Genomic DNA, 18,987 nt, shown 5'->3' on the forward strand with positions numbered 1-18,987 from the left:
AAGTGATATACAGTTGTGACCAAAATTATTCAACCCCCACTGAAATTGAGTGTTTTGGCCAGTTTGACATTGCTTTTGATCATTCAGTCATCTTGCTTACATTTACATTAAAGAGGCACTTGTAGGTCAGACAAATATAACATAACAGTTATAATGAAATAACCACAAATGTCTTTTCTGTGCTCACAGCATTATCAGTTTTATTCAACCCCCAAGTGACATTCAATCTTAGTACTTAGTACAGCATCCTTTTACAGTTATAACAGCTTTTAAACGTGAAGCATAGCTTGACACAAGTGTCTTGCAGCGATCTACGGGTATCTTCGCCCATTCTTCATGGGCAAAGGCCTCCAGTTCAGTCACATTCTTAGGCTTGCGCACTGCAACTGCTTTCTTTAAGTCCCACCAGAGGTTCTCAATCGGATTTAAGTCTGGTGACTGCGATGGCCACTCCAAAATGTTCCAGCCTTTCCTCTGCAACCATGCTCTAGTGGACTTGGAGGTATGCTTGGGATCATTGTCCTGTTGAAAGGTCCAACGTCTCCCAAGCCTCAGGTGTGTGACGGACTGCATCACGTTTCCATCCAATATCTCCTGGTACTGAAGAGAATTCATGGTACCTTGCACACGCTGAAGCTTCCCTGTACCTGCAGAAGCAAAACAGCCCCAAAGCATGATTGACCCTCCACCATGCTTCACAGTAGGCAAGGTGTTCTTTTCATCATAGGCCTTGTTCTTCCTCCTCCAAACATAGCGTTGATCCATGGGCCCAAACAGTTCTAATTTTGTTTCATCAGTCCACAGAACACTATCCCACAACTTTTGTGGTTTGTCCACATGGCTTTTGGCATACTGCAGTCGACTCTTCTTATTCTTTGGAGACAGCAAGGGGGTACGCCTGGGAGTTCTGGCACGGAGGCCTTCATTACGCAGTGTGCGTCTTATTGTCTGGGCTGAAACTTCTGTACCCACATCTGACAAATCTTTTCTCAGTTCCTCAGCAGTCACACGGGGACTTCTCTCCACTCTACGCTTCAGGTAGCGCACAGCAGTCGAAGTCAGCATCTTCTTTCTGCCACGACCAGGTAGCGTTTCAACAGTGCCCTTTGCCTTGAATTTGCGAATGATGCTTCCTAAGGTGTCTCTTGGTATGTTTAACATCTTTGCAATCTTCTTATAGCCATTGCCCTTCCTGTGAAGAGAAATCACCTCTTCTCTTGTCTTCCTGGACCATTCTCTTGCCTTCACCATGTTTGTAACCACACCAGTAAATGTCTAGAAGGAGCTGAGTATCACAGTCATTTTAAAGCTGCCTAATTGGTGCTTATTATGCTTGATTGCTGCTCGGTGACATCCACAGGTGTTTTCAATACCTGATGGAAAGCACCTGTATGAACCTCTGTTCTTCAGAGTGGTAGTCTTTAAGGGGTTGAATAATTGTGGCAATGAAGAAACCACATAAGAACCATTTACTACTGTATTACATAAACAATTGATGTCATTTTAGTTGCATTTGGGTAGTTACAACGTCCTTGTAGGATTTGATTCTGAATACAATTCCAAATGTACACTATAGTCCCTAAACCCCTTTACAGCATTGGGGGTTGAATAATTTTGGTCACAACTGTATGTGATGTGTCTGCTGCTGCTGTGTCCCGTGTCTCCTTTGGCAGTTGGTGCGGTACTGCGTAGTACCTCTGGAGCACAGAGAAAGCAGACTGGGACAGATGGGCTAAAACCAGTTGGCTTTGTTGAAAGGGACCTCTGTTTCTAACAGTGGAGTGGACATGAATTCTGCTGTGCTAAATGGGACTGCAGAGCAGCTTATGGACATGGGCACACTTGCTGTAGATGGTCTCCCTCCCAAAATGGAAGGGCCAAGTGAGATTGAGCACATATCAGAGATCGTACCCACAACCCACAAAGGATCTCATGGTGTGGCAATGAATAGTGTGATACCAAACAAGCTGGTGTTGGTGGAAGTGTCAGATGGCACAAATCAAGCGATTAGGGTCAGTAAACAAAATGTGGAATTGTTATGAAGGTCAGGTGTCAGGACAGTTGCTGGAAGAGGTTCATGTACCAGTGGAGTTGGTGAATAGTGATGTTTCCATGGGAGACAACCACTCCACCGTGTGCGCTTGGTCTCCAGACACTGCCCTGCCAAACACTGAAATGAGTTCTGACAAATATGTGGATATTCATGATGATGAGGAAATTGCAAGGCACTGGTAAAAGTTTACCATTTTAGTTTCTGTGGGTGACAATAAGACTAATGATAGACCTGAAGGTCAAGTGGACATGCGTGCTGATAATCCTGAAACGTGATGTGGGTAATGACATGGCAGACATAGCTAAGATAAAAACCGCAGTAGAATTAGGCTCCCTACAGGTTCAGGAGGGTATTCTGGGAAGAGAAACTTTAAATGGCTTATCTGCCCAGAGGGAAAACTTGAAGGAAGTGGAATATTTAAACAGGTCCCCTGATATAAAAACATCTGAAGGGCAAGACAATCGGTCTGTCCTTCAGAAAGAGAGTAGGACACTGCTGTCTAAGAATGTCAGTGACAAAACTGACAAAAGGAAACCTGCAGCATACATGGGGAAACAAGCAAAGGTAAGTTTGTACAGTAACAGGATGCCCGTCCATAGAATGCAAAGAGGGACTAAGGTAACCCCAATAAAAGAGCCCATACTTTGTGTTTAAAAGCATGAATCCTTCAAAGGGAAACTGGCTGTTGAAAGTGCTTTGTAGCTTTAATGTTATCCAACAACTAAAACTCAGGTGTCAACCTCATCCTCAGAAAGGTACCAAGTTTTGTAAATTCCTTAATGGGAAGATGATTTGGGTGGCCCCAAGGAAAATAGAGGCAACGTGTTATGATCCGCCAGGCGGAGCCTTCCGGCTGCCAACTGATAGACCAACCCAGAGCGTGGGGTCTAAGCCCGGGCTGTGCCTTCACCAGGGCCCCTGATGGTGGGGATGGACTTGAAACAGTCCCGGGCCAGGTCACGACCTCTGGGCGGGCCCACCAGCGGCTGGGAAGGCCTCCGGGGATGCGTGTAGGTACCGGGAGAGCCAGATATGAGGCGGATGACGGCCCCAGCAGGGTGGCACGGATAGTGGTTCCGTGGGGGGTAAGCGGGGTACCAAATCAGCGGGCAAGGAGTAGTCAGGTCACATGCAGGGTCAGCCAGGTAAATCAGTCCGTAGAATAGTCAGGATATCCGAGTCAAAACGCAGGAGCAGGCAGAGTAGTCAGGACAAGCCGGGTCAAACACAGGGGCAGGCAGCGTAGTCAGGGTCGAAAACAGGGTCACAGAATAGGAGCAGGTATCCAGGATCACATAAGACCTTGCGGCAATGGGTGACAGTGCAGGGCATCTTTAAATAGTGCGCCCTGCACTGTCATTGGCTGGCTGGGACGCGCCCCCGGCTGTCATTGGACGCCTGAGGCGCGCCCTCGACTCTCTACTGCGCATGCGCGGCGTCCTGTCAGCCGCGGCTCGCCGCCAGTGCGCATGCGCGGGGGGACGGCGCCGTGATGCAGGATTCCGGCGCCGTGATCCCTGACACTGCCCCCCCCCAATGGGCACCCTCCGGGAGCCCCACTGATCTCTCCACCGCGGGTGTCCACGAAAAAATTCCCGGATGAGCCGGGGAGCGTGAATGTTCTGGGCGGGTTCCCATGAGTTCTCCTCAGGGCCATAACCCTTCCATTTTATCAGGAACTGGGTCTGGTTCCCCCTCCGTCGGCAACTGAGGATAGTCTCCACTTCGTATTCCTCCTGGTCATCTACGGAGATTGCCTCGGGAGGTCTGGACTCACGGTCCGGGAAAGGATCCGGTCTGGATGGCTTCAGGAGAGACACATGGAACACAGGATGTACCCTGAAGGTCTGCGGAAGCTCAAGCTCGTAGGCCACCTTGTTGACTACACGCTTTACCGGAAATGGGCCAATGTACTTGGGTCCCAGCTTCCTCGAAGGATGCAGCATCTTCAAGTTGGTCGTTGACAGCCATACCCGATCCCCTGGTTGAAGCAGTAATTCTCCTCTTCTTTTCCTGTCGAACGCCCTCTTACTGTCCCCTTGGGCTTTGGCGATGGCTTCCTGAATTGTCTTGTTATTGACAGAGAAGAAGTTTAAGACGTCCTGAGATGCCGGTACCGGGTTTTCAGGCATCAGGTCAGGGAGAAATGTGGGATGATACCCGTAATTGGCGAAGAACGGGGATTGCCCCGTTGCAGAGTGACTCGAGTTGTTGTACGCGAATTCTGCGGACGGCAACAACGTCAACCAGTCATCCTGAAGGTAGGACGTGTAACATCGCAGGTATTGTTCCAGCGTTTGGTTGGTCCTCTCGGTTTGGCCGTTGGTCTGTGGGTGGTAGGCGGATGAAAGCGACAGCTTGATTCCTAGTGCTTTACACAAGGAGTTCCAGAACCTGGAAGTGAATTGGACTCCCCGATCTGACACTATATCTTCGGGGACCCCATGAAGCCTGACTACTTCCTTAATGAAGATCCGTGCCGTTTCAGGTGCCGATGGGGTTTTCTCCAGGGGTATAAAATGTGCCATCTTTGAGAAGCGGTCCACGACCACCATTATTGCTGTGTAGCCTTGGGATGGTGGGAGTTCGACCACAAAGTCCATGGCAATCATTTGCCAGGCCCGCTTGGGTATTGGTAATGGACGTAACAATCCCCATGCCCGGCTCCTGGAGGGCTTGTTCCTTTGACAGGTGGAGCAGGTCTGGACGTAACGCTCGCAGTCCTTATTCATGTTCGGCCACCAGAACGAGCGCCGTAGTAGTTCCAGAGTTTTCGCAACCCCGAAGTGACCTGCCATTCGATGGTCGTGGCAGTGCCCTAGGACCAGGGTTCGCACCTCTTCTGGGACCATGATCCGGTCTTCCTTCCAAAACAGCCCGCCGTGGTTCAGGAGGGGTGACCCCGACGGAACTGGTAGTCCTGTAGAAGCGTCGAGGAGTCTGGAACGAAGTTCTGTTTGTAGAGCAAGGAAACTTCCGGAAGGTAAGATGGTGTCAGGTGCCACTGTGTCATCGGGGTCCTCAAACATGCGGGACAGAGCGTCTGGTTTTGTGTTCTTAGTACCGGGTCGGTACGTAATATGGAGAGTGAATCGCGAGAAGAAAAGAGCCCATCTTGCCTGGCGAGGTCTCAGTCGTTTCGCTGTTCTTAAATATTCCAGGTTCTTGTGATCTGTGAAGACTAGGATTGGGTGTGTGGCTCCTTCCAGTAAGTACCTCCATTCTTCTAGAGCGGATTTGATGGCCAGGAGCTCCCGATCTCCGATGTCATAGTTACGTTCAGCCGGCGTCAACTTCCTGGAGAAGAACGCCACGGGGTGCAGTAGTTCCTTGGTTCCATTTCTTTGGGACAGAACCGCTCCTACCGCGTTCTCAGAGGCATCCACTTCCAAGACATATGGGAGGGAAGTATCCGGATGGCAGAGGATGGGCGCAGACGTGAATAATTTTTTGAGCTTCTCTAATGCCGTCTGGGCTTCGGAAGTCCACTTAAAACGGACCCCTTGTTTCGTCAGTTGCGTGATCGGGGAGACCAGACCGGAGAAGTTCCTAACAAACTTTCTATAAAAATTGGAAAAGCCGATGAAACGCTGTACCCCCTTTTTGTCGGCGGGTATTGGCCAATCTAAGATCGCCGTGACTTTCTGGGGATCCATCGCGACCCCCGCGGAAGAGAGAACCAGTCCCAAGAACGTGATTTCGCGCTGTTCGAAACAGCACTTTTCTGCCTTGGCGTATAGCCCGTGTTGACGCAACCGTTCTAATACCCGTACTACGTGACCTCGATGAACCTCCAGTGAAGGGGAGAAAATTAGGATGTCATCCAAATAAACTACTACAAAGACATCGAGGAAATCACGAAAAACATCGTTGATGAAATGCTGGAAGGTTGCCGGTGCATTACAGAGCCCGAATGGCATCACTAGATATTCGTAGTGACCGAATCTCGTACGGAAGGCCGTCTTCCACTCATCCCCCTCCCTGATACGGACAAGGTTATAGGCCCCCCGCAGGTCTAGTTTAGTGAATATCATTGCCGATTTTAATCTCTGGAGGAGCTCGGGGACTAACGGTAAGGGATAACGGTTCTTTACCGTTATCTTGTTTAGATCACGGTAGTCTATGCAGGGCCGTAACGATTTGTCCTTCTTCTCTACGAAGAACAGCCCGGCCCCGGCTGGGGATGTGGAAGGACGAATAAACCCCTTCCGCAGGTTCTCGTCAATATATTCCCTCAGTACACCCGATTCCGTTTCTGACAAGGGAAAGATCCGGCCGAACGAGATCTCAGATCCGGGTAGGAGGTCTATAGGACAATCGTAAGAACGGTGTGGGGGAAGAACGTCAGCCCCTCGCTTACTGAAAACGTCCAAGAAGTCATGGTAGGCCGGGGGAATAGTCTGGGATAGATTGGCATCACCGTCCAAGCACAGGAGGAACCGGGGACCCACGGATCCCGTGACCTGGCAGTGATTCAAACAGTAGGGTGACCTAAATTGAATCGTCCCCCTTTCCCAGTCAACCTGGGGGTTATGGGCCCGCAGCCAAGGGAGCCCCAGAATGACTGGAAATAGGGGTGATGCGATGGCATCCAAACGGAGGAACTCCTGGTGATGGTCTGCTATTGTGGTAAAAATGGGTGGTGTCTCCTGGTCCACCACCCCTGATTTTATACTGGAGCCGTCTGCCAAGAAGATGTTGAACCCCCTTTCTTTGGTCTGCAGTGGTATTTTTTGCCGGTGGGCAAAAGTCAGGTCGACAAAGCAACTACAAGCTCCAGAGTCAACGATTGCGGTCACCGATAGTGTTCTTCCCGGGAGCTGCAAAGACACAGGTATGGCCAGGTAATTGGACTGATCATCCCTTCCTGCGGGTAAGGTAAAAGAAAAGGAAGCGGACTTACTCATCTTTGCAGGACAGGAGCGCACCTGGTGACCAGCTTCCCCGCAGTACAGGCATAGGTTCAGCGATCGTCTCCTTTGACGTTCCTCGACCGACAAGTGGGAACGGGCCAGTCCCAGCTGCATGGGTTCCGGGTTGTCCCCCGATTCCGTGCCTCGGGGATGGTTCCCTGGGGTTGGAGCTGTGTCTCTCGGTGGGATCCATACCACCCTTTGACCCTGGCTGCTCCTTTCCAGCCGACGTTCCCTTAACCTACGGTCAATCTGGATGGCCAACTCAATCAGTCTTTCCAGGGAGTCTGGTAGGCCTACTCGTGCTAGTTCGTCCTTGAGAGACTCAGACAGCCCGATGCGGAACTGGTGACATAAGGCCGCATCGTTCCATCTGGTGTCTCCCATGCATCGCCTAAAGTCGGACGCGTATTCTTCGGCTGCCCGGCGGCCTTGCCGCAGAGAGTATAGGGTAGCCTCTGCGGAGGCAGCCCGCTGAGGGTCGTCATACAATACTGCCATGGCCTGAAAGAACTTGGTCACGGAGTCAAGCTGGGGGTCACGCCTCTCCATCAGACGGTGAGCCCAATCCTGGGGCTCATCCTGAAGGAGAGAGACTATAAACCCCACCCTGACGGTCTCGGAGGAGAATGTGCGGGGCTGCAAGTCAAAATATAGTGTGCAAGCATTCCGGAAGGCTCGGAAGCGGCTCCGGTCACCACGGAACCGTTCCGGCAGGGGAACGCGGGGCTCAGGAGCTAAGGGTGTGGCAACCGCTCCGGATGTCGGGGTAGCGGGAGGTTCCCCAGACGGGGGACTCTGAGCAGGGGGAGTCTGGGGGGCTAATGTCTCCATGCGGTCTTCCAGTCGGGCGCAGCGACTGTGGAAGTTCTGGAAGGCCTGGGTCAAAGTTGCCAGGTGCTGGCAAATATCCTCTAGGGACGCCGGTCCACCTCCTGGCTCTGTCATGGCCGCAAGGTACTGTTATGATCCGCCAGGCGGAGCCTTCCGGCTGCCAACTGATAGACCAACCCAGAGCGTGGGGTCTAAGCCCGGGCTGTGCCTTCACCAGGGCCCCTGATGGTGGGGATGGACTTGAAACAGTCCCGGGCCAGGTCACGACCTCTGGACGGGCCCACCAGCGGCTGGGAAGGCCTCCGGGGATGGGTAGGTACCGGGAGAGCCAGATATGAGGCGGATGACGGCCCCAGCAGGGTGGCACGGATAGTGGTTCCGTGGGGGGTAAGCGGGGTACCAAATCAGCGGGCAAGGAGTAGTCAGGTCACATGCAGGGTCAGCCAGGTAAATCAGTCCGTAGAATAGTCAGGATATCCGAGTCAAAACGCAGGAGCAGGCAGAGTAGTCAGGACAAGCCGGGTCAAACACAGGGGCAGGCAGCGTAGTCAGGGTCGAAAACAGGGTCACAGAACAGGAGCAGGTATCCAGGATCACATAAGACCTTGCGGCAATGGGTGACAGTGCAGGGCATCTTTAAATAGTGCGCCCTGCACTGTCATTGGCTGGCTGGGACGCGCCCCCGGCTGTCATTGGACGCCTGAGGCGTGCCCTCGACTCTCTACTGCGCATGCGCGGCGTCCTGTCAGACGCGGCTCGCCGCCAGTGCGCATGCGCGGGGGGACGGCGCCGTGATGCAGGATTCCGGCGCCGTGATCCCTGACACAACGCTTTTGGAAGTGTACCTGTAAAAAGGCACAGTGTCTTTATAGAGCCCAAATCAGTGTAGTAGAAGAACACAGGGAAAATCGCCTCATAAGACAGGAAGTAAAATTTCTCTTTGAAACTGATGTCAGTCAGGAATGGGCTCATGTGGGTGACAACTGGCACAGAGGTGCCAAATTAAAAAGTTTGGGCTTGTGTGTTCTGCCCCCTAGGGGTCAAAACAAAGGGGGGAGATATGTGGCAGTGCGGTATTCTGCCACGGTCTAAATCAAGGTTATCAACACAATTCGTGATGAGATCTCCAGTGTCAAGCTTCCTCCTCTAACCAACATGCCAGGCCCAACACCAAACAATACACTCTCCTCCTTCGACCCTGTTACCACCGAGGAAGTTACTGAACTCCTTTCCAAGGCCCACTTCACCACCTGTCCCCTGGACCCTGTCCCCTCACGACTGTTGCAGCCTCCTTCCTGCTCTATCCTAAACTCTCTAACCCACATCTTCAACCTCTCACTCTTCATGGGCACCTTTCCCTCCCCACTCAAACATGCACTGGTTACCCCCATCCTCAAAAAACCCTCGCTGGACCCCACCTGTTTGAATACCTTAAGACCCATCTCCCTGCTCCTGTTTGCTTCCAAGCTTCTCGAGCGCCTTGTTCACAACCGTATGAACTGCTACCTCATCGACAACAACCTTCTTGATCCCCGACTGTCTGGCTTCTGCCCACAACATTCCACAGAAACTGCCCTACTAAAACTCACTAATGACCTACTAACTGCTAAAACCAATGGCCATTACTCCATACTCATACACCTTTCCGCTGCCATTGACACAGTCGACCACCCGCTCCTCCTCAGTAAACACCACTCCATCGGCCTCCGTGACTCTGCTCTCTCCTGGTTCTTCTCTTACCTTTCTCACCGCACTTTCAGTGTCACATACAACTCCTCCTCCTCCGCTTCCTCTTTCTGTTGGGGTACCCCAAGGTTCTGTTCTTGGTCCCCTCCTTTTCTTTCTCTATACCTCCTCCCTGGGCCAACTGATAACCTCCCATGGCTTCCAATACCACCTCTATGCTGATGACACCCAGAACTATCTCTCCACTCCCCAGCTCACCCCCTCAATCTCCTCATGTATCACAAATCTACTAAGCAACATATCAGCATGGATGTCACATCGCTACCTTAAACTCAATCTTTCAAAAACTGGGCTTGTAATTTTTCCTCCTCCCCGATAACCCCACTCACGACTTTACCATTAAGATCAAAAGCACAACCATTGGTCTTTCCCCCTCATGCCAGGGTGCTAGGCGTAATCCTAGACTCTGACCTCTCCTTTGGACCCCACATCCACTCACTGGCTAAATCCTGCCGCCTCAACCTCCGGAACATTTCCAAAATCTGCCCCTTCCTGACCAATGACACCACAAAACAATTTATTCACGCCTTCGTTATATCCCGCCTCGATTACTGCAACCCCCTCCTCACTGGTCTACTGTTACACAGGCTATCCCCCCTTCAGTCTATTATGAATGCTGCTGCTAGACTCATACACCTTACCAACCAATCAGCGACTGCTGCCCCTCTCCACCTATCCCTCCACTGGCTTCCACTAACCCAACGTATAAAATTCAAAATACTAACCACAGCTTACAAAGCCATCCACAACACTGCCCCTAGCTACATCACCAACCTCATCCACAGATACCCCCCACATCGCCCACTCCACTCCTCCCACGATATCCTCCTCTCTAGCTCCCTCATCACCTCCTCCCACGCTTCCCTCCAGGACTTCTCCAGAGCCTCTCCCATCCTCTGGAACTCCCTACCACAGCATGTCCGGTCAGCCCCCACCTCTCTGCCTTTAGGCAATCTTTGAAAACTTACTTCTTCAGGGAAGCCTACTCCATCTCCACCTAAGAACTGTACTTGAATCACCTCCGCCAGATCATCCCCCGCAGTTATCACCTTTTGTATCACTTCCCCCTTCCTTTAGATTGTAAGCTCGGCGAGAAGGGCCCTCCTATTCCTCCTGTACTGAAATGTATTGTAATTGTATTGTCTCCCTTATATTGTAAAGCGCTGTGCAAACTGTTGGTGCTATATAAATCCTGTATAATAATAATAACCCAGGATTTCAACTATACCAGTTGAGGGGCTCCACGCAGTTCTCTTAATGCAGTGGAAACTGGTTTGTCCGTAAAGCCCATTTTGGGGCCTGGAGATTTCGAAGTGATTTGGAGGGGTGAAATCTCCAATCCTGGGTCCGTGTTTTCAGACCCCCCCAGCACACTAATTGCACAGGTATGTGCAGCCCTTTTTGTAGAGGCCAAACCATGGTTCTAGGCTCCACCCCGGCAGACAGGTCATTGCCCAGGAATCAGGAGATGTGGGAACCAGAGCAGCAAGGGGCTGCTAGCTGTATACCTGAGAGAGCCAGGAGGCTGAATATTTGTTTTGGTTGTATTCATGATGGATACCCCTGTGGGGGAAACCTATTGTATGGAACTTTCCTTTAAATAAATTTTGGGCTAGAAGGCTCTTAAAAAAGAAGAAAGCAAGTGGCTGTGTGCTGTAAAACCTTTTCATTTGATGCTAGTTCTCACAGTGTATTGTAACACTCAGACTCAATAGCAACAAAAAATTCTAAAGAAATGCATGTCTAACAAATTATGCACTGATTTGCATGCTTATGAGGGAAATAAGTGTTTGATCCCCTTCACAAAACATGACTTGGTAATTGGTGGCAAATCCATTGTTGGGAATCAGAGGTCAGACGTTTCCTGTAGTTGGCCACCGGGTTTGCATACATCTCAGGAGGGATTTTGGACCCCTCTCCAAGTCATTAAGGTTTGGTGGCTAACATTTGGCAACTTGAACTTTCAGCTCCCTCCTCAGATTTTCAATTGGATTAAGGTCTGGAGACTGGCTAGGCCACTCCAGGACCTTAATGTGCTTCTTCTTGAGCCACTCCTTTTTTGCCTTGGCCGTGTGTTTTGGGTCATTGTCATGTTGGAATACCCATCCACTACTCATTTTTAATGTCCTGGCTGAGGGAAGAAGGTTCTCACCCAAGATTTGACGGTATATTGCCCCGTCCATCATCCCTTTGATGTGGTGCAGTTGTCCTGTCCCCTTAGCAGAAAAACACCCCCAAAGCAGAATGTTTCCACCACCATGTTTGACAGTTGGGATGATGTTCTTGGGGTCATAGGCAATATTCCTCCTCCTCCAAATACGGTGAGTTGAGTTGATGCCAAAGAACTTGATTTTGGTCTCATCTGACCACAACACTTTCAACCAGTCCTCCTCTGCATCACTTAATCATTCAGATGTTCAGTGGCAAATTTCAGATGGGTCTGAACATGTGCTTTCTTGAGCAAAGGGACCTTGTGTAGGTCTACAATCGTGTCCCTGACATCCTTGGACAGCTCTTTGGTCTTTGCCATGGTGGAGAGTTTGGAATTTGAGTGTTTGATTGCTCCTGTGGACAGGTGTCTTTTTATACAGGTAACAATGAGATTAGCAGCACTCCCTTTTAAGAAACTGCTTCTAATCTCAGCTTGTTACCTGTATGAAAGACACCTGGTAGCCAGAAATCCTGCTGAATGATAGGGGATCAAATACTTATTTCCCTCTATCAGTGCATAATTTGTTAGACATGCATCTCTTTAGAATTTTGTTGCTATTCTGTCTCTGTGTTACAATACACCTACCATTCGATTTTTAGACTGATCATTTCTTTGAGTGGGTAAACATTCAAAATCAGCAGGGGATCAAATACTTATTTCCTTCACTGTATGTATGAGCTCTACTTTTTTATTAAGCTATTTAACTCCAGTCCAGAGTCATTAGGCCTCAATGAGAGGGGCCCCATGGAAGCCTTAAAATATGTTGGGTTTTTAAATACCTGTGCATCATATAAACATATTTTGGACCCTTAAAACAATATTGTGCTCTATTTCCTACCACTCCATGACACACATTTCTTGCAATCTCTTTTTGGTGCTAAACTGTGAATACATAATCAAAACCTCTCATTAAACACTTCCCTCAAGATTGCATTAAACCATATGTATATTTTTGGAAAGTTAACTTATTTAAACAGTCTAAATATTTTATCTATCACATTTACTTACCCAATACTGTTAAGAAGGCCTCCATCCAAAAGTCCTCCCAGTAGTCCATCATCACCAAGAAGCCCTCCTAGTGGCCCTCCATCTCCAAGAAGCGCTCCTAGTGGCCCTCCATCTCCAAGAAGCGCTCCTAGTGGTCCTCCATCTCCAAGAAGTGCTCCTAGTGGTCCTCCTTCTCCAAGAAGCGCTCCTAGTGGTCCTCCTTCTCCAAGAAGCGCTCCTAGTGGTCCTCCTTCTCCAAGAAGCGCTCCTAGTGGTCCTCCTTCTCCAAGAAGCCCTCCTAGTACTCCATCATCTCCAAGAAGCCCTCCTAGTGGTCCTCCTTCTCCAAGAAGCCCTCCTAGTAGTCCATCTCCAAGAAGCCCTCCTAGTGGTCCTCCTTCTCCAAGAAGCCCTCCTAGTGGTCCTCCTTCTCCAAGAAGCCCTCCTAGTATTCCTTCATCTCCAAGTAGCGCTCCTAGTGGTCCCCCTTCTCCAAGAAGCCCTCCTAGTGGTCCTCCTTCTCCAAGAAGCCCTCCTAGTAGTCCTCCATCTCCAAGAAGCCCTCCTAGTGGTCCTCCTTCTCCAAGAAGCCCTCCTAGTGGTCCTCCTTCTCCAAGAAGCCCTCCTAGTGGTCCTCCTTCTCCAAGAATCCCTCCTAGTGGTCCCCCTTCTCCAAGAAGCCCTCCTAGTGGTCCCCCTTCTCCAAGAAGCCCTCCTAGTGGTCCTCCTTCTCCAAGAAGCCCTCCTAGTGGTCCCCCTTCTCCAAGAAGCCCTCCTAGTGGTCCCCCTTCTCCAAGAAGCCCTCCTAGTGGTCCTCCTTCTCCAAGAAGCCCTCCTAGTGGTCCCCCTTCTCCAAGAAGCCCTCCTAGTAGTCCTCCATCTCCAAGAAGCCCTCCTAGTGGTCCTCCTTCTCCAAGAAGCCCTCCTAGTGGTCCCCCTTCTCCAAGAAGCCCTCCTAGTGGTCCCCCTTCTCCAAGAAGCCCTCCTAGTATTCCTTCATCTCCAAGAAGCCCACCTAGTGGTCCTCCTTCTCCAAGAAGCCCTCCTAGTGGTCCTCCTTCTCCAAGAAGCCCTCCTAGTGGTCCTCCTTCTCCAAGAAGTCCTCCTAGTGGTCCCCCTTCTCCAAGAAGCCCTCCTAGTAGTCCTCCATCTCCAAGAAGCCCTCCTAGTGGTCCTCCTTCTCCAAGAATCCCTCCTAGTAGTCCTCCATCTCCAAGAAGCCCTCCTAGTGGTCCTCCTTCTCCAAGAAGCCCTTCTAGTGGTCCTCCTTCTCCAAGAAGCCCTCCTAGTAGTCCTCCATCTCCAAGAAGCCCTCCTAGTGGTCCTCCTTCTCCAAGAAGCCCTTCTAGTGGTCCTCCATCTTCAAAAAGCCCTCTTAGTGGTTCTTCATCTCCAAGAAGCCCTCCTAGTGCTCCTCCGTCTCCAAGAAGCCCTTCTAGCATATCACCACTAAGAACACCTATCATATCACCACCAACAAGTCCTCCCACCATATCAGTACCAACAAGTCCTCCCACAATATCAACACCATCAAGTCCTCCCACCATATCAGTGCCACCAAGAACTCCTTCCAACATATCACCACTAAGAATACCTATCATATCACTACCAACAAGTCCTCCCACCATATCAGTACCAACAAGTCCTCCCACCATATCAGCACCAACAAGTCCTCCCACCATATCAGCACCAACAAGTCCTCCCACCATATCAGCACCAACAAGTCCTCCCACCATATCAGCACCAACAAGTCCTCCCACCATATCAGCACCACCAAGAACCCCTTCCAACATATCGCCACCAAGAACTCTTCCCACTATTCCTTCACTACCAAGAACTCCTCCCACCATCTCACCACCAAGAACTCCTCCCACTATTCCTTCACTACCAAGAACTCCTCCCACTAATCCACCACTTCCATGGAGCCCTCCCTCTGTTATTCCACCACCACTAACAAGCCCATCTACTCGTCCACCACCACCATGATGCCCTCCAATCAGTCCATCAATATCATGAAGCCCTCCCAGTATTCTACCACCACCGTGATGTCCTTCCAGTTTTCCACCACCACTGTGATGTTCACCACCACCATGATGCCCTCTCACTATTCCTTCACCACCAAGATACCCTCCCACTTGTCCATCATCACCAAAATACCCTCCCGCTTGTCCATCACCACCAAAATACTCTCCCGCTTGTCCATCACCACCAAGATACCCTCCTGCTTGTCCATCACCACCAAAATACCCTCCCGCTTGTCCATCACCACCAAGATACCCTTCCGCTTGTCCATAACCACCAAGATACCCTCCCGCTTGTCCATAACCACCAAGATACCCTCCCGCTTGTCCATCACCACCAAGATACCCTCCCGCTTGTCCATAACCACCAAGATACCCTCCCGCTTGTCCATCACCACCAAGATACCCTCCCGCTTGTCCATCACCACCAAGATACCCTCCTGCTTGACTTTCATCTACAAGATATCCTCCTGCTTGTCCAGCACCAGCAAGAAACCCTCCTTTTCCATAATTATCATAAAGCTCTCCCACTACTCCACCACCACCAACTAGCTCTTCCATTAGTCCATCACCACCATGAAAATCTCCGACTAGTCCATCACCACCAAAAAAACCTCCAAGTCCACCACCAAGAAACCCTCCTGTTTGCAAACCATGGCTACCTTTTTTTCCACTTGAATGGTGGTGGCCAGGATTTGATCCTTTATCCTTATGTTTTGTATGTCCCTCACCACCATTTTTATCTTTACCCTTCCAGCTAACCTTTTCACCTACACCTCTATCAGATATTTCTTCAGTATAATACCAGGTTTGCACAGGTTCCAAATATTTATATTCATATATATCAGATGTCCAAGTTGTTTCATCGAATGATGATCTTCCATGGTCTTTATAATGATGTTTAGTCCTGTGTTTACTTTCTTCTGGTTTTGCATTATCTAGAAAATTTAAATAAAAATTAAAATGTAACTGTTGACACACATACAGTATATAATGCAGTTTGTTAATAGCATTAACACAACAGTGCTTTTTTTATCCCGTATAAATATTTTTTTACCTGTTGAAACTTGCCAGTAGTTCCGTTTTTGTTTTTTTTTTCCTTCATTTTCTGTAACAGGCCAAAATAACTAGCAAAAGTGGCAGTTACACTGGGATGTCCCAGTCTCCATTGCAAAATGGTCAGAGCAGCTGTCAATAAACCAGAAAAGGTCACTGACTGCAGCAAATTGTATGAAAGAACAGGGTAACCACTTTCCTGCAGTAATGGAAGCTGGCATTCACCCTATTAAAAAAAAGGTTTCAGAGAGCAGAAACTGTTATGACTTACAGGTGCTTATCCATTTTTTATTAACACCAATATTCAAAACCTTGTATAACTATATTTACAAGGTGAAAAGCAGCCATTTACACAATTTTAGTATTTGGGTTTACATACACTTCATAAACACAAATACTTTGATGAAATAATAATGATAAAAAAATGTTTGCTGACCCATTTTGTTAACATCTGGGATCCATTTTGTTTTCTTTACCTTTTTGTGTATATAGTAGAACCTTGTTTGTCTGACTCCTGTTGATCAGATCACTAGGTTAGTTTTAAATTTTCCTCTTGGTAGTTGGAGGTCCTTATGGATAAGCTTCCAGTGTGGGTCGTCCAATGGACAAATTTGACCTACTTCCAGTCTGCTGCAGCTGGAAGTCATTCATTTAGTGGTAGAAGTAATACGCCTGCACCTGGTGAGGCACCCTTTCCATGTATAGAATATGTGGCCAGCCCAGATAAGGGTATGATATGGATTTTTTTTTCTTTTTTGCCTGCGGGGACCCTCTTAAAAATCCATGAAATGCCATTATCAACTCTGTTTTTTTTCTCTGCAGGGCGTGTGAGCTGGTATGTTTGGGGAGGGGGGGGGTGGTTTGTGGCCCACACTCCACTGTTACACCCCCCCACCCACACACACACACACTTTTCTGGCCATCCAGACAGCATTCCTAGATTGCAAAAAGGTCACCTTGACAGGTAAGGCACCTTGTAAACATTTTGATAGCGATAAGGGCCTTGTTGCTCTGGTCTAATGGGTGTGGTGGTCTATGAAACTGAAAGTAGTAAATAAAAAATACACACATTTTATTACAAAAACAAAGCAGAAAAGAATGTCTCACAGTGGCAATCCAACATAAATTACATGAGTAATGTAAATCCATTGTCATTCACAGTGAGCAACACCCTAACAACCAGCCAATACAAACTCATCAACCTGTGCACAACAATCCTCTCCTATCAAATAAAGTATTATAAAACTGTGCAGCGTTCCACTAATTTACCCAATGGTGGTATGTGAATCAAATAATCTGAATATAAATGATTATAATATTCTAAAATATATATATATAATAAGAACAGTGCTTAGAATGCCAAAAAAAATTATATATTATTATAAATAATATTCAAATGTGATAATCAAAAACATAAAAATTGCAAATTGTGAAAATATTGTGCACACAAGTCCCCTTTGTGATACTGTTGATGAAACTTCCAATATTCCTTCTCTTTTATGTGCTCACCTTAATATTTTAACCAAACTGTTAAGTCAGGTCAAAATAGCTTGTGTCCTATAAAATGGACTTGTGGGTTTTTCCAGGCTGTGATTCAGATGGATGGATAGATGAGTGTAGTGGTATGCTTTTTCCACTGGGGGTCTCGCTGTCCTCCACACCAATAAAAAGCTGTATCAGAGCAGAAAGAACCGATGCTTCAGCTAGTGAGTGTACAGCAGCCTGTCACAGTGCATGTACACTTACAGATTTCTGTGCTAGTCTGCCCCAATGTTCCTGATCACTGCCCCAAGTGTAGTACAAATAAAGAGTGCAGCTAGCCCGTCACCTGTCCCAGTGTCGCCAGTACTCAGAATAACAGCGCCATACACCATACCAATGTTCTGATCACTGCCATACCCCATATCAGCATCCTGATCACCGCTATACCCCATACTTGCATACTGATCACCACTATATCCCATACCAGTATCCTGATTACTGCTATGCTCCATACCAGCATTCTGATCACCGCTATACCCTATACCAATGCCCTGATCATCTCCATACACCATACCAGCATCCTAATCATCGCCATACCTCATTTCATCATACCAGTATCCTGATCACCACTATACACCATAGCAGCATCCTGGTCACTGCTATATCCAATACCAGTGTCCTGATTATTGCCATATCCTATACCAGTGTCCTGATCATTTCCATACCTCATACCGGCACCCTGATTTCTGTTATATCCCATACCAGTGTCCTGATCACTGCCATACCTCATACCGGCACCCTGATTTCTATTATATCCCATACCAGCACCCTGATCACTGACATACACCATACCAGTGCCCTGGTCACTGCCATACCCCATACCAGCATCCTAATCAATTTTTAGATGTATACACCATTTAGACTCTAACTTTCACACAGACTAAATAATATATAATGATTTAGGTTATTTTTCCCCAAAAATGTAGAAGAATACATTTTGGCCTTCATTTACAAAGAGTTTATTTGTAAAACTGTATTACAAAAACTAAGAAAAATGTGTGTGTGCGGGGGGAGGAAGGGGGTGAGTTCAAATTATTTGGTATTTATTTTGTTCATATAGCAGAAAAAAAACCAGCGTTGATCAAATACCACTAAAAGAAAGCTGTCTCAAAAAAAGAAACAATACATTTGGGTACAGTGTTGGATGACTGAGTAATTGCCATTCAATGTGTGACAGTGCTGGAAGCTGAAAGTTGGCCTGGACTGAAAGGGGATGAAAGTGTCTGGACATGAGGTGGATAATAGTTTAAACAGTAAGGTTGGAAAAAGATACAGGTCCATACAGTTCAACCTATGAATGTGTGATTTTTATTCTCTAATAATTCCCATAGCCCTGTGTATTCTGCTTCTTTAGGAAGATATCTAAAGCTTTTGAAGTTGTTAATGATCTCAGCTAATAGTACTTCCTTGGGGAGGAAGGAAGTTCCACATTTTTTTCCCACAAATCCTTTATTGAAACTTCACATATATACCAAACAGAGCCGTAGTGCTCGACAAACAGTCAAACATACAAGAGGTCCCATAGGACCAATATCTAGACAAAATATTTCAAGTAAGTCCACACCCCATGTACAAAACGTCTATACATGGGGTATGCAGCAAGAAGAGCATTCCCTACTTTAG

General features: G+C 48.3%; 1 protein-coding gene across 1 annotated transcript in view; it reads right to left on the bottom strand.

Annotated features, from left to right (window-relative positions):
* Nucleotides 1–18,987, bottom strand: part of LOC149465842 (uncharacterized) — a 72,517-nt gene that overhangs the window by 45,485 nt on the left and 8,045 nt on the right. The window contains exon 2 of the mRNA XM_089673459.1: nucleotides 12,767–15,704. Coding sequence (XP_089529585.1) covers nucleotides 12,767–15,704 — 2,938 coding nt within the window. The remainder of the gene's footprint in view (nucleotides 1–12,766; nucleotides 15,705–18,987) is intronic.

This window comes from Staurois parvus, unplaced genomic scaffold, assembly GCF_062004578.1.
Source record: "Staurois parvus isolate SC_StPar_1 unplaced genomic scaffold, SC_StPar_1.0 ptg000137l, whole genome shotgun sequence".
In the NCBI taxonomy this organism is placed as follows: domain Eukaryota; kingdom Metazoa; phylum Chordata; class Amphibia; order Anura; family Ranidae; genus Staurois; species Staurois parvus.